The sequence below is a fragment of the Haliotis asinina genome, chromosome 2, assembly GCF_037392515.1.
Source record: "Haliotis asinina isolate JCU_RB_2024 chromosome 2, JCU_Hal_asi_v2, whole genome shotgun sequence".
In the NCBI taxonomy this organism is placed as follows: domain Eukaryota; kingdom Metazoa; phylum Mollusca; class Gastropoda; order Lepetellida; family Haliotidae; genus Haliotis; species Haliotis asinina.
The window spans coordinates 21,557,210-21,571,723 of record NC_090281.1 but is presented as its reverse complement, the minus strand read 5'-3'; the positions used below and the strand labels follow the sequence as shown (position 1 = coordinate 21,571,723).

At 41.4% G+C, this 14,514-nt stretch overlaps 2 protein-coding genes across 2 annotated transcripts; both read left to right on the top strand.

Annotated features, from left to right (window-relative positions):
• The first annotated feature begins 1,737 nt into the window (after nt 1-1,737).
• On the top strand, nt 1,738-6,374 carry LOC137272346 (thrombospondin-1-like). The gene is made up of 5 exons (XM_067804715.1): nt 1,738-1,807; nt 4,955-4,977; nt 5,214-5,387; nt 5,830-6,027; nt 6,144-6,374. Exons 1-5 carry the CDS (start codon nt 1,746-1,748, stop codon nt 6,293-6,295), a joined length of 609 nt encoding a protein of 202 aa, XP_067660816.1. The 5' UTR covers nt 1,738-1,745; the 3' UTR covers nt 6,296-6,374.
• A 5,677-nt stretch (nt 6,375-12,051) lies between these two features.
• On the top strand, nt 12,052-14,140 carry LOC137272347 (properdin-like). Its single transcript, XM_067804716.1, has 5 exons — nt 12,052-12,113; nt 12,938-12,960; nt 13,208-13,381; nt 13,602-13,799; nt 13,909-14,140. Exons 1-5 carry the CDS (start codon nt 12,052-12,054, stop codon nt 14,058-14,060), a joined length of 609 nt encoding a protein of 202 aa, XP_067660817.1. The 3' UTR covers nt 14,061-14,140.
• Nucleotides 14,141-14,514: the final 374 nt, after the last annotated feature.

The window sequence follows — 14,514 nt, the reverse complement described above, 5'->3', positions numbered from 1 at the left end:
ACCCAACCCGTAAAACCCAACTCACTCACTCACTCTTGAACAACAACAGCATGACAGTGTCAATAGCACAGTGGCCCCTAACTATACACTAGGCCGTTACATGCACATTTCAGTCTGCTATACTCCCTGTGATACGAGGTCTATGTATCAGACGAAATGGACAGAATGAAACTAAAGGCCTATAAAGAAATATGTCGATACAGAAAGACATTGCTAAGGCTTGTTCAATTCGAACATACCTGAAAAAAGAAAATTATAAATGTTTTAATTCAACTTGTCTGGATCAGTTTAAAGTTGATAGTGCATTTATATTATTATGGAATCCAAGAAGGGACATTATCGCGTTGCCGCCCTCACAAAAAGCGCATAGTGTCAAAATTCACCAAAACCTGACAACGTGATAACGGGACTTTTTTACCACGTGCCGCGCTGTGGCACTGTCGCACTGTCGCTCTTGGAATAGTTTTTTTGTATTCACGTAAAGGCGAATATCAACTGGTCTGATTCGCTAGATTGGCTGATGTATGTCATCGTATCCCAATTACCAGGATCGATGTTCAAGCAAAGGTGATTCTCATTTCAGCAGTATCATAGTACTCTGGCCAAGTTACGTGAAAACGGTTTTTATTTCATCAATATCGTAGCACCCTGGTCAGGTTTACGTGAAATTCTCATTTCTGCAGTATCGTAGCATCTTGGTCAAGTTTACGTTAAATTGATTCTCACTGCAGCAGTATAAAGTCAAGTTTGCGCGAACATGATTTCAGGAGGATCACATTTTCTTGGTCAAGTTTACGTGAAAGTGATTCACATTTCATCAGTATAGTAGAACCCTGATCACGTTTACGTGAAAGTGATTCACATTTCAGCAGTATCATGGCATCCTGATAAAGTTCACGTGATTCACACTTCATCAGCATAGAAGAATCCTTTCAACTTTACGTGAAAGTGATTCACATTCATCAGTATAGTAGAACCCTGGTCAAGTTTACGTGGAGGTGATTCACATTTCATCAGTATAGTAGAACCCTGGTCAAGTCTACGTGAAAGTGATTCACATTCATCAGTACAGTAGCACCCTGGTCAAGTTTACGTGAAATTGATTCTCATTGCAGCTAGCACCCTAGTCCGGTTCACTTGAAAAAGGTTCCCTTGAACTGGGAGATATAAAAATTGCCCTATGTTTATGGAAGATGGCACAGAATGTTGAGAAATACCATATGTGTTCTCTTATTTGCTATATTTGTATAGTTTGTTTTCTCCAGGTGAGACTCAACTCTCCTGTCCGTCTGAGGACAATAAAACAATTAAACGTGACAAGTGACAAGGTGCAATAAATATAATAAATCTGACCAAAATTTCTTACGCTGCAAAATTGCCCTTTCAACAACAGGTTTTGTAACACGGTTGATGAACAACCCTCAGCTGAAGTGCCACCGTGTTCATACAAATGGTGCAACGCTATAAATCAGATCTCGCCGGAAGGCGACCTTCGGCCCTTCTTGCCCACAAACACACTACAAATCCACGTTCGTTGACGTCAGAATGTGCTTTGGAATCAACCTATTGATATATATCATTCCAAAGCTCTTGTTCTTGTTCATATTTCTGTCATTTCAACACGTTCTGTAAATATGTTTTTAAGTACCTCTTCACGACAGTGTCACTGCTGTGGCGGGGTGATTTTCCTATAAAAAAGACAGAAAAGGTTAACAGCAAGCTACAACTATTGTCAACTCTTCACGATGCAAGCTGTGTGTTTTGCCGTGGTGGTCGTTGCTCTCCTTGAGATCGTGTCTGGGGCAGCGTAAGTAGCGTTCGGAGCAGATCCGTCACTTTTTATTGAACATTTTTACACCACGTTAATGAACATTGTAGAATGTGTTGATAACGATATACCCCGGGGGTTTTCCAGCTCACCGTTCTTGCCGTACAAAAAGATGTGTGCTTTTCGTGATAAGCGAGTTCACATACCATTTTCCAGTTGCTGCATTTATATGGTGTCAGATAATTTTTTAAGAAACAACAAGAAACCATATGAGAATTTCACAAAAGTAGAGCGTTCTTCCATTCCGGAGGACCTTTAGTTCTACTTCCTCTGGCAATACAGGAATCTGTCTGATTTGTCAACAATCCTTGACCTCAGAAATTTTCTAAATAAATCTATATCAGAACTCAAAAGAAATGATGGAACAATAGTTAAAGACCAAGAGGAACTACTTAAAGAAACCCCAATGTTTTATACACAGTGAATTGCAGGAGGTTTTTAACATAAAAATGAATGTCCATAGATATCAAAGCATAAAGACACGTGAAGATCCGGGGTAGAATAGGCCTTCATGAACCCATGCTTGCCATAAAAGGCGACTATGCTTGTCGTAAGAGGAGATTAACGGGATCGGGTGGTCAGGCTCGCTGATATGGTTGACACATGTCATCGGTTCCCAATTGCGCAGGTCGATGCTCATGTTGTTGATCACTGGATTGTCTGGTCCAGACTCGACTATTTACAGACCGTCGCCATATAGCTGGAATATTGCTGAGTGCGGCGTAAAACTAAACTCACTCACTTACTCTTCACTGCTTCACTGTTCTCTTACATTTGATGAGCTTAGCCACTTCTCCAATATTTATTAATGCATCAAAATGTATCAGGAACAGTAAGGGTAGTAGGTACTTTTATCTAATGACATGATCAAAATATATACATGGCGGGAAACAGATACACTAAGTCGTAATCAAAATGGTTAGGGGTGAAAATGCCATATTATATCATACCTATAAGTTTTACATAGAACTGGTAATAAAGAAACTGCTTTTTGCATGTTTTGTTCACAAGAACCAGAAACATTTGTTCACCTTTTCAGTGAATGTAGCAATGCAAAAGAAATAAGGAGTGATTTAACCAGATGACTTAAAACTGTAGCATAAGATAACAGTTAATTTAACTTATCTTATCATTAAACGCCATATATCTTGGTAAACGAGTCATATATATACCGAAAGGTTGAAAGAAGCAATTACAAACTTCAAGCACGAACACAGAGAGATACGCATATGCTATGAAGCAATAAAATATAGTGCCTTTTTAAGGTTTTATAAGCTCTGGTCATCATTCTATAAAGAGAATCTGATATTTTTAGCTTATATTTATGACGTGCTGCATTCTGATCCACCCATACAATCTTTCAAGTAGTCACATCATACAATCGTATAATATCTGTCAAGTTAATGAAACATGTGAAGCATGTCATTTATAGGTGAGTATTAGCATTCAAGTAATACATCTGGATATATCTTCTGATATTTATTAAGTAATAAAAATGATAACTTTGGATTCATGTAGCAGTATTTAGGGATGATTGCTCAAAAGCGCTTCTACATTGACTGGAGTTTATTCAAACACATCTTTCTTGAACATATATGTGCTCAGATGTTTCTTTAACGTGGCGACATCCTGAGCGTTTCTGATGTCAGGAGAAAGACTATTCCACAGTTTAGGTGCAGCTGCTGCAAAGTATCTGTCTCCAAACGATGATTTGCGAGATGCTGGCACACAACACATTCTGTTCACCCGAGCGAAGAGGTCTTGATGGCCTGTAGTTGGTTTTGAGACGTTGCATGTACTGTGGTGCAAGACTACACAATGCTTTGAACACAAGGAGGTGGATCTTGCTACTGAGTCCTACTCGATACAGGCAACCAGTGGAATTGACGGAGAAAGGGCTTCTGTTATCAAATTATCTTTTCCTTGTAATGAATCTTGCAGCTGACTTTTTTGCGAGCTGTGGTTTGTTGACGAGTCGTTTAGAGAGACCAAACAGAAGAGCGTTACAATAGGCCATATGTCATAGGACACAGGACGTGACTACTGTTGATGCAGTTTTGTTATCAATGTATTTCCTGATCTGACTGATATATCTGATACTGAGGTACTTCTCGGGTAATCGTCACGATATGGCTGAGATATTGCCGATGTGACGTTAAATATTAACTCACTCACTCACTTCTCGGGGTAGACTTTGTTCATATGGAACTTACAGTTGACCTTTGATTGAAACATATCTTCAAGATTTCTCACGTCTCTACTTGGCATGATCGGACATCCTTCAATATTCAGGGTTGTGTTGTTCTGATTTTGCACCTGTCAGCAGACGTTTAGTCATGTCTCTATTCAGGTTCAAGAAGTTGAAAGCCATCCAGATGCTAATATCAATAGCGCAGTCAGTTACACAAGCAAGGGCTCTCTTGGTTGACAGTTCTTCTCTTGGTTCGAATGTCAATATAACTGTGTATAATCGTCATGAGAAATGGGCAGATAACTCGTGTGATCTGGCAATATCACCCAGACGTGAGGTGTATATTGTAAATAACAGGTTTCTGGGCACAGAACCTTGAGGGACGGCGTCTTTGAGTAGCACTGTTTGTGAAAGTTTTTTTATCTTTCCTGGATAATATATTCTTGTGAGATACGACTTAACCAGGAATACGCACTTGAGATTACACAAATCTCACCATTAGAACTGACTGGTTGACAGTGTCAAATGCCGCGTTTAATGTGAAATGGAAATTGATGCTTATACATTCGATAATGTATTGAGAACATTGTAAAATGACATGTTTGATATGGAGTGGAAATTGATGTTAGTACTTTCGACAATATATGGAGAATGTCGTATAGACATGTTTAACAGAATGTGGAAATTGATGCTAACACTTTCGTCAATGTATGGAGAACGTTTCATATACCACATTAAACATGAAAAGAAAATTGAAGATTATGTTTTCGACGATTTATTGAGAAATTGAAGTTTATACCTCAGTGTATGGAGAAGGTCGTATGTAAAACACATTTAACATGAAGACGAAATAAATAAACACACATAAAATCCCCAGTCCTTGACCTTGACGTTAACCGTGCCCTTCAGTTGGTTTTGAATTTCATGTTTTTCAGAGTCCAGCCGGAACAGAGGTTCGGTATGTTCAATCCCCTGTGCATTCGTTCGACTAACGGTTCCAAACATAATTCTATACCGATGTCAGTAATAACAATACCTTGATTGAGACTCACTCACTGAAGTATGTTGAGTTTGTATTTTCGTAAGGACAGAAAAGAAGCATTGAAGTTTAATCTTCTTCTATTTCATAATCTCTACAAAATCTCTCAGTCTAATAACAAATGAGTTGTCAGCCTGAAGACTTGATGTTCGCAGTGTTTGGCAAATGGTCCGAATGGAGCGAGCGTGTAGGGGATTGCAGTGTTAGCTGTGGGGGAGGCTCACAGACAGTGGTGAGGACGAGGAAGTGCCAGGGCGGTCTGATCTGTAAACCCATCACCGGCGGAATACAAATCTACACACAGGCCTGTAACACCGACAGCTGTTCAGGTGAGATGACCGTTAAACACCGGGTGTTCACATTCCTATCATGCTGTTCATGATGTTGTAACCACAGCTCAGTTCCCAACCAACAGGGCGGTGGGGTAGGCTAGTGGTTAAAGCGTTCGCACGTCACGCCGGAGACCCGGGATCGATTCCCCACATGGGTACAATGTGTGAAGCCCATTTTCTAGTGTCCCCCGCTGTGATATTGCTGGAATATTGCTAAAAGCGGCGTAAACCTAAACTCACTCACACACCCAACCAATACGGTATCAGTGACGTTACATCTCTGAGGCTTATGTGTAACAGGCGTTGTGTAAAATGAGGCCACATGGTGTAGCTGCAGGTGACATAGTGCTTGTCTGAAATGTTGACATACGGTTCCGTACTTCACAGTTGTGAAAGATCGATACTAATGTTATACATTCCCTGGTTCCTTGCTTCTCAGTGGATGGAGGATGGTCTGCATGGGGAGAATGGGCCGCCAGTGACGGCGAGGAATGCTCGGTGTTTTGTGGAGGGGGCAAGGTCAGACAGTCTCGACAGAGGACATGTGACAACCCAGCATCTCAGAATGGCGGTGCTGACTGTGAAGGAAACAGTGTGGAGCAACGAGTAACCGACTGTAACACACAAGGATGTGGAGGTGAGGTTCCTTTGGACAATTTGCTGTCACTAACACAATAGTGGACAGTGGACAGTGTACAGTAAGTTCTTGCTGTGGCAATGACTAGTGTGTGAAGTATGTGTTTTGTGTTCCAGATTATTGCCCAGACAGACAAGTGAAGTTCTTCCCTCATCCTACCAACAGAGGACGGTACTACCAATGTGGGAACCGCATTGCCTACCTCATGAGGTGTCCCGAAGGTCTCGTATGGGATAACGACATCTGGACGTGCAACTTCGACAACTGAGACGTCATATCACACATCCCGCTAACTTGATGTCACATGCGCATGTACTTTCCTAATAAAGCAGAGTTTGCAACGTAAAGATCATTTTATGTTTTATGTGCTCCTGATCTGTACGTAACTGGCTTACTAAATCTGAAATTGTGGTCACACTAGTGGCTGTCTCATGACGAAACCATCATGTGTTGTGTTTTCAACAAGAAAGATATTCACAGACAAGTTCAGGTTCCGAATCCAATACAATATGTCACCGTCAACCGATTCCTGCACATGCTCAGACGATTCTTTTATTGATAAACAGACGGCTTTATACCGAACGTGCAAGGGTGAATATATGCTACATGTACAATGCAACTTAGACAAAGTTCTGTATGAAAGATTGTGTGAGGCTGGTTTTCTAAGCGCCACTTTGTGGATAGTCACACCAGGTGCTTTGCTCCATGTCACCTCGCAATAAAAGATGATAGCATCCAATACCTGCTCAGAATAGCTAGACAGCACCTCTGTGTTTGAAGCCGTCCAGTGCACACAGCCTCACCTCCGCTTGTAAATACAGAGAACACACACACACACAAATTATTGTCATTCTTCAGTTAATTACAGGTACACTCCACTGATGTATGAGTCCAGGCTTTTGGTCGGAAGTGTGGCTTTGACCAGTTGTTAAGTGACTGCTTGGACATTTTGCTCATAGACGATACTCCATCGATAGCGCTATCACTGGAGGACAAAGTGTGTTTGGCTACAAACCCAGAACATTGTCAATATGCATAAAGGAAAGTTTCTCTTCGCTGATTGTTCGTGTCTGCCTCACATTCCGAGGTAAAACCTCAATCCCTCTTGTCAAATCCCAAACATTTCACTTATGTCTGTAAAACATCACTGCCTTTGGTAAAACCTCTCCCATTCCTCTCAAACGGAGTGACATGACTACAAATAGTCATTTTTCACACTTATCAGGCTTGGCTGGATATCAATGGCCATCACACACATCATTGTCGTTTTTATGCTACAGTTGTCTCCCCAATGCAAAATGGTCCCATTTGTGCTATATTGTAGTCCAGTTCGCCAGACGTATTACTGTAGGCAGGTAGAGGAAATTAGGTACACCCACCCCTGCAGGGGTTGTGGTGCAGTCATACCAGCAGCATGAAAGCTAAACCACCCAATGTTTAATTCATGAAACACTTCAGACAGTAACAGTGTTTTAGTACATTACTCTTTCCATATACATGTACACAAGGTTAAAGAGCTAGGTCAGCTGGTTTAATAGTAAGCAATAAGACATCTATAAATATTGCTATAGATATTCTGAAACAAATGGCAGCATGGGCATCGCTTCTAGGGTTTACAGACGGACAAACTCCTGGCCCCTGCTATCGACAGAGTGACATCCGACATCTAACTTCAAGCCGTCCAATCATCAGATACAGTCTAAATGGATAGCACTTTCACTTCAAACTCTCTGGAACGAAGTGTACATTTTCTATGTACAAAATTGATCCGAGACATCGTCTGTTGTTTGTGCTGTGCATCCTGATCGACCAACTTCAACATACTGAAGACTCTTCAAGATCCTCAAGATCCTCAAGAGACTATGCGGCGTGACTTGCTACCAACAAGAGTGCAGACAGACTTTTTGAAATTGCTGCTGTCAGTGCTGCCCAGTCTGAGTTTCCTGAAGCCAAGGGTTGTTTCTTACACTACAGTCAAACCATATGGAAGAAGACTCAAGAGCTTGGTTTGGCTGAGAAGTACAAGGAAGTACCGGCAGTAAACACTTGGATAAGACGATCAGCAGTCCTGCAGTCCTGCAGTACTTACTCCCTATTCCGGAAATACAGAACATCAGAATGGATGTGATGGAGGAAAGTTCTGATCTCGACAGGTCTGGCGACTTTAATGACAACATGCTAAGCAGCTGGGTGGACGATGATGCCAGGCTCTCACCTCACATCTGGAATCATCGTGAGACAGTCGGCCCGAGGACCACCAACAATCTGGAGGGCGTTCACAACTGACTGAACAGATCACTGCCACGTCGCTGTCTGAAACATAATTCGGCCGATAGAAGTCTTAAACTCGATTAATGATGTGAACCACATTAATCTGCCAATTTACCAATTTACACTTATCAGAGGGGTAGACGAAGTACGCAGTCTAGACTACCAGTTGCCCGACTTTCATTTTTGTGGAAGTCGCGGTGGCTGAGCGGGCAAGGCGGCTGACTTTGTGTGCTGGCGATTAGGTCCTCTGAGGGAGTGGGTTCGAATCTCGGATGGGACGCAACCAAAAAAGTACAGTACTAGAATTTGTACTTTACTAAACATGTGAAAACCCCAATATGACATATATTGCACATTAATCTGTAATTTGAATTTGACCATGGATTGCTCTAATGTATACAGGTTAATGTTATATTCTCCAGATCATTTGAACAATTTAAAATGTGTAAGTGAATTTGACAATGACATGTTCCACTGCACACACAAGTTACTGTTTTATATGTGAAGTCATGAATGAAAATAATAGATGAATCATGTAAACATCTTTCCTGTCTATACATTTTTGATTTGTGCTTTATGTATAACCATAGAGAGACCGTATGGAACTAAAGATCATCGTTTAAGTCATTCGTACTAGTGTAGTACAACTGGGACGCATTGCAAAAGGGAAGGACACATTTCAAGTGCTTATAATAGGTCATCAACGTACAGTTAAAATGTGACAGCTCTCAAAACACAGCCTTGACTAACACCTTTTTACAGGAAATGGAGAAGATGCAACTCCCTCTATTTTAACACAAGATTCCATTGAAGTATATTCAGTGCGTAAAATACCATTACCAAAGTACGTTTACCATTGTACCAAAGTGGTGGAGTATATAAAATAATCCACTGAACTATATTCTTTACAAACCCTTTTCGTTCTCTAGAAGGGCCCAGAGTTTCTTTTTCTAAAAAAGCTACATTTTCTCCCTGTTACTGCATCTGTTTCAGCGCCAGTACCTTATGCAAGCCAAGTTGGCACTATTTTTTCTAAGATGACTCAATCAGACAATTTGGGGTTATTCACAGGTAATGTGAAGGATATTTTCTTTCACCTTTTCTTTTGTGAATGGTACCCATGATTAAAACCAAAAAGTAGACATTCATCATTAACAATAGCATTGTAGAATACTACTAGGTGATTAATACCACATCTATCGTCGTACATTAAATGTTCATTAACAACAATATCGGGTCCACTTGACTTGCCGTTGTTAAGTCGCCGAATAGAACACAATAGCTCATCAAATGTAAGAGAACACTGAATCAGTGAAGAGTGAGTGAGTGAGTTTAGTTTTACGCCGCAATCAGCAATATTCAATAGCGGTCTGTAAATAATCGAGTCTGGAAAAGACAATCCAATGATCAACAACATGAGCATCGATCTGCGCAATTGGGAACCGATGACATGTGTCAACCAAGTCAGCGTGCCTCACACCCGTTCCCGTTAGCCTCCTCTTACGACAAGCTTAGTCACCTTTTATGGTAAGCATGGGTTGCTGAAGGCGTATTCTACTACGGACCTTCATGGGTCTGAAGCAGTGTATCACAAACATCACGAGTATTCTCAATTTGAGATACAAAGTTATTTACATAGTCCGTAAAAAATCTGAATCAAGATTAACATCTGTACATGTTAGGGAAAGGTCTTTGAAATATATAGCAAATAGATCACATTTACCTTCCTGAGTATTTCAAGATGTGTTTTCGGAAGTGAAAGCCTGAATATATTCCTGATAACGTTTCTACATTTGGTAGCTTTAAAGTACTCTTGTATACCTAGTTCATAAATTCATTTGAATGTAAGATCATAATCATATTTCTTTGATGGAGGATGTCGTTTTCTGAAAATACGTTTTGCTTCTTACTACCACTACCACCACCACCACCACTACCACTACTACTACCACTACTACTACCACTACCACCACCACTACCACTACCACCACCACTACCACTACTACTACCACCACTACCACCACTACTACCACTACCACCACCACTATCACCACCACCACCTCTACCACCACTACCACCACCACTACCACCACTACCACCACTACCACCACTACTACCACTACCACCACCACTACCACCACCACCACCACTACCACCACTACCACTACCACTACCACTACCACTACCACTACCACTACCACTACCACCACTACCACTACCACTACCACCACCACCACTACCACTACCACTACCACTACCACCACTACCACCACTACCACTGCCACTACCACCACTACCACCACTACCACTACCACTACCACTACCACTACCACCACTACCACTACCACTACCACTACCACCACCACTACCACTACCACCACCACTACCACCACTACCACTGCCACTACCACCACCACCACTACCACCACTACCACTACCACCATCTCTACCACTACCACTACCACTACCACTACCACTACCACTACCACCACCACCACTACCACCACCACCACTACCACCACGTCTACCACTACCACTACCACTACCACTACCAAAATAAGCATGACTGTTGATTGTACATATGTACGATCACCAACTCCTGCGTTTTAATGATTCCACAAGACGTTAGAATTCATCAATAATTGGAAATTAGAGGATTATGGCATGAAGAAGTCTTTGGTATATTTACTTAATTTTGTGCGGGAAAGTAAGGAATTCGAGTAGCTGTTAGCTGTTTCCCGGATGTTTTACCAATAGCTTTTTCAATAGCAAATTTCCACGAGCAGGAATTAAACAACATTGCATTGAAAACTGTAAAGTAATGACTTACTAAACTGTCATCTTGATAAACCTCCCTTGTAGGACCACCAGCACGTGGTACAGGGTATGCCCCTTCCTCGTCCCGTATATTACTTGCATTTGCTTTGAACAAAACTGCGGCGCTGTGTCAAGACGATCAGGTCGATAAATGAGACCAATATTTCCATAAAGCGCGTCTTATCTCACGAAATGAATACCTTGACTAAAAGCATAATTTTGGGACAATATGTCGACTCGAGCTGTCTGTAAACATGCTTCATAAATCCTGCAGTAGACCAAAATCAGCAGCGCAGTTCAGATCCATATGGTTGTGCAACTTTGACTGGACTATGCTCAAACTTTTTGTTAGTCCCTCAAAACCTCCGAATTTCCATATGGTTAAGCCAGTCACATGATTTGTTAGTCAATAGGCCAGAATAGTATGACAATCAATAAATAATCTCAAAAACTGATTAATTCTCAAGAGTAAAGTTAAATGTGATTTATTCAAAACCAAACAACAAATACTCTAGATGACACTTTGAACATGCGTACACAGCTTTCTTTTTAATTTATTGAATTTAATTTTAGAAGATTTTTGTGATTATTCAAACAAAACGATATGTTCACTTCTGTCCCTTCGCTGGTACAAAGCGATAAATCAGACATTACATAATCGAGTATTACGTCACCCCTCGATCGTTCCCACTGTACACCCAGACTGCGATCGACAATCTGCGTGTTGTGCAGTCGGTCAAGAAGTACGACTAGCTTGACGAAATTAATTAAAATTAATCTCCAATGCGCCTTCTTTTATCTCAAAACGTTCTGTAAACATGTTTCGGATTGCCGAACTACGACAGAAGCACTTTATGAAATTGAAAGTCTGCATGAATTTCCTATAAAAGACAGAACAGATTCGTGGACTGGCACAACTGTCGACAACTGTTCACAATGCAGATGTTGTGTGTTGCTGTGGTAGCCGTTGCCGTCCTTGGCGTCGTCTCGGGGTCAACGTAAGTAGCGTCTCCCAATACTGCTATACCGAATGCCTTCAGCACCACATTTAATAGTTTCCTACCTCACACATAAATGTCATTTACTGATTCGATGAGCCAGGCTGTGTTACCCCTTTTACAAGCGAGTAACATTTTCTATGTTACCCGTGAGAATGCCAGTTGTGTGTGTTCGGTAAGATAAATACGTTGTTCAGTGGTCCCTCGGGAACCACATATCCTATATGTTTCTTTATGTTCCCCTCTCCCATGAACAGTGAACAACTTAAAATATTTACCAATTACCACCTTTACCAATATTTACCAGGACTGAGCGTGTAATGCTGTAGGAAGTGATGTTATAGATTCGAGAAACCTTCCCAAAGCAAAATGGTTTAACTCACACGCATTGCTTACACTTGCTTGTTTACGTCACACCCAACAATATTCCACTTGTATGACGGGGCTCTGTAGCACTTACTCCTCAGTCGTTACAGATTGTTCAAGATCAGTTTATACGCTGATCTTCATATTGGTTACGTTATTCCTTGCTGTGCTGTGCCAATGCCCGAATACTAAATAATGACATACAAGTTGTTCATGCTACTGAAGTTCGCTTGTCCAACAAGGAATAACACAAATACAAGTCTACTGAATATATCTCTTACGATCTATCAAATACCCATACTGTTATCATTACAGAGTGCGGCTTCTCACTTCCTCCAGTCTTAGTATGTGAATACAGGAATCTGTCTTCTACGTTCTAAGAATACTTCAATTGCATCACTTCCTTGACCTTTCTAAAAAACTGCAATAGTGTTGGTTTTCATTTTCGCCATTTTCAGAATCTCGCCTGACCCAAAGTTCGGTATGTTCCATTTCCAGTGTCTTTACTCACAGAATGGTTCCACGTAATAAACCATATGTATATCTATATATTGTGCCAACAGTTTGGTAATGTGATCCCAGATAATTCCTTTGCAGTTCAGAAAGGCATTAAATGAAACTTTGTAACTTTATATCTTCTTCCATGATATAATTCATAACTTCTACAAAAACAAATATGTATGTGTCTGGGTATGGTAACAAATGAGTTGTTCCCTGAACGTTCGCAGTGTGGGGCACATGGTCCGAATGGAGCGAGAGTGTGGGGCAGTGCAGTGTTAGTTGTGGGGGAGGCTCGCAGACAGTGGTGAGGACGAGGAAGTGCCAGGGCGGTCTGGTCTGTCGGCCCATCAACGGCGGGAGACAGGAATACACACAGGCCTGTAACACCGACAGCTGTTCAGGTGAGATGACCGTTAAACACCGGGTGTTCGAATTTCCATAATGATATTCATGTTGTCGACACCACAATTCACTTCACAGTCAATGCGGTCTACACGAAGTAAAATCTGCGAGACTTCATCTGTGACCGGTGCTGTGTCATATGAGGCCATATGTTGCGAGGTATCTGAATCCCAGTAGTTGATAGTAGTGCTACATATCTCCTACTTCTGTGCTTTTCAGTGGATGGGGGATGGTCTGCCTGGGGAGCATGGTCCGCCATTGACGGTGAGGAATGTTCAGTGTTTTGTGGAGGGGGCAGGATCAGTCAGTCTCGACAGAGGACATGTGACAACCCAGTACCCGGGAATGGCGGTGCTGACTGTCAAGGAAACAGTGTGCAGCGACGAAGAACCAGTTGTAACACACAAGGATGCGGAGGTGAGGTTCCTGTTGACAATTTGCTGTCATTAAGAAGCCATTGGACAATGAACAGTAAACTCTTGCTGTCGTAATGACTAGTGTGTGAAGTATGTGTTTTGTGTTACAGGTTATTGCCCAAACAGACAAGTGAAGTTCTTCCCCCATCCTACCAACAGAGGACGGTACTACCAATGTGGGAACTACATTGCTTACCTCATGAGGTGTCCCCAAGGTCTCGTATGGGATAACAAAATCTGGACGTGCAACTTCGACAACTGAGACGCCATATCACACATCCCACTAACTTGATGTCACATGCGCATGTACATTCCGAATAAAGCAGAGTTTGCAAAATAAAACCTGTTTGATGTTTCCTATTTACCAGAAAACATATAATAATATGGTTTAGTACATGGTCTCTCTGTTTATGGTGTGGGTCCAGGATGACAAACTATCCTTCATGTTAGTGTTTCACGTGGTACTCCTCCACTGCAGGTAAAAGTCTTACTTACATCGAGAGATCTAAAACAGTGGTGACACATTGTTATCGCTTTGGTTGTGTCATGAAAATAGCAGTGCAAGTGCACATTTGACTTTGTTTTATGTTCTTGTATTCAACAAGAAAGACATTCACAGACAACTTCAGGTTTCGAATCCAATTCAATATGTCACGATCAACCCGATTCGTGCACATGCTCAATCAATATTATTGACAGATGGTGTAATACCAAAA

Excerpts from the sequence above, each read along its gene's own strand:
- LOC137272346 (XM_067804715.1), top strand. The coding sequence starts at position 1,746 with ATGCAAGCTGTGTGTTTTGCCGTGGTGGTCGTTGCTCTCCTTGAGATC. Across the intron at positions 5,388-5,829 it reads TAACACCGACAGCTGTTCAG|TGGATGGAGGATGGTCTGCA; the intron begins GTGAGATGACCG and ends CTTGCTTCTCAG. Across the intron at positions 6,028-6,143 it reads TAACACACAAGGATGTGGAG|ATTATTGCCCAGACAGACAA; the intron begins GTGAGGTTCCTT and ends TTTGTGTTCCAG.
- LOC137272347 (XM_067804716.1), top strand. The coding sequence starts at position 12,052 with ATGCAGATGTTGTGTGTTGCTGTGGTAGCCGTTGCCGTCCTTGGCGTC. Across the intron at positions 12,961-13,207 it reads CTCGCCTGACCCAAAGTTCG|TGTGGGGCACATGGTCCGAA; the intron begins GTATGTTCCATT and ends GAACGTTCGCAG. Across the intron at positions 13,382-13,601 it reads TAACACCGACAGCTGTTCAG|TGGATGGGGGATGGTCTGCC; the intron begins GTGAGATGACCG and ends TGTGCTTTTCAG.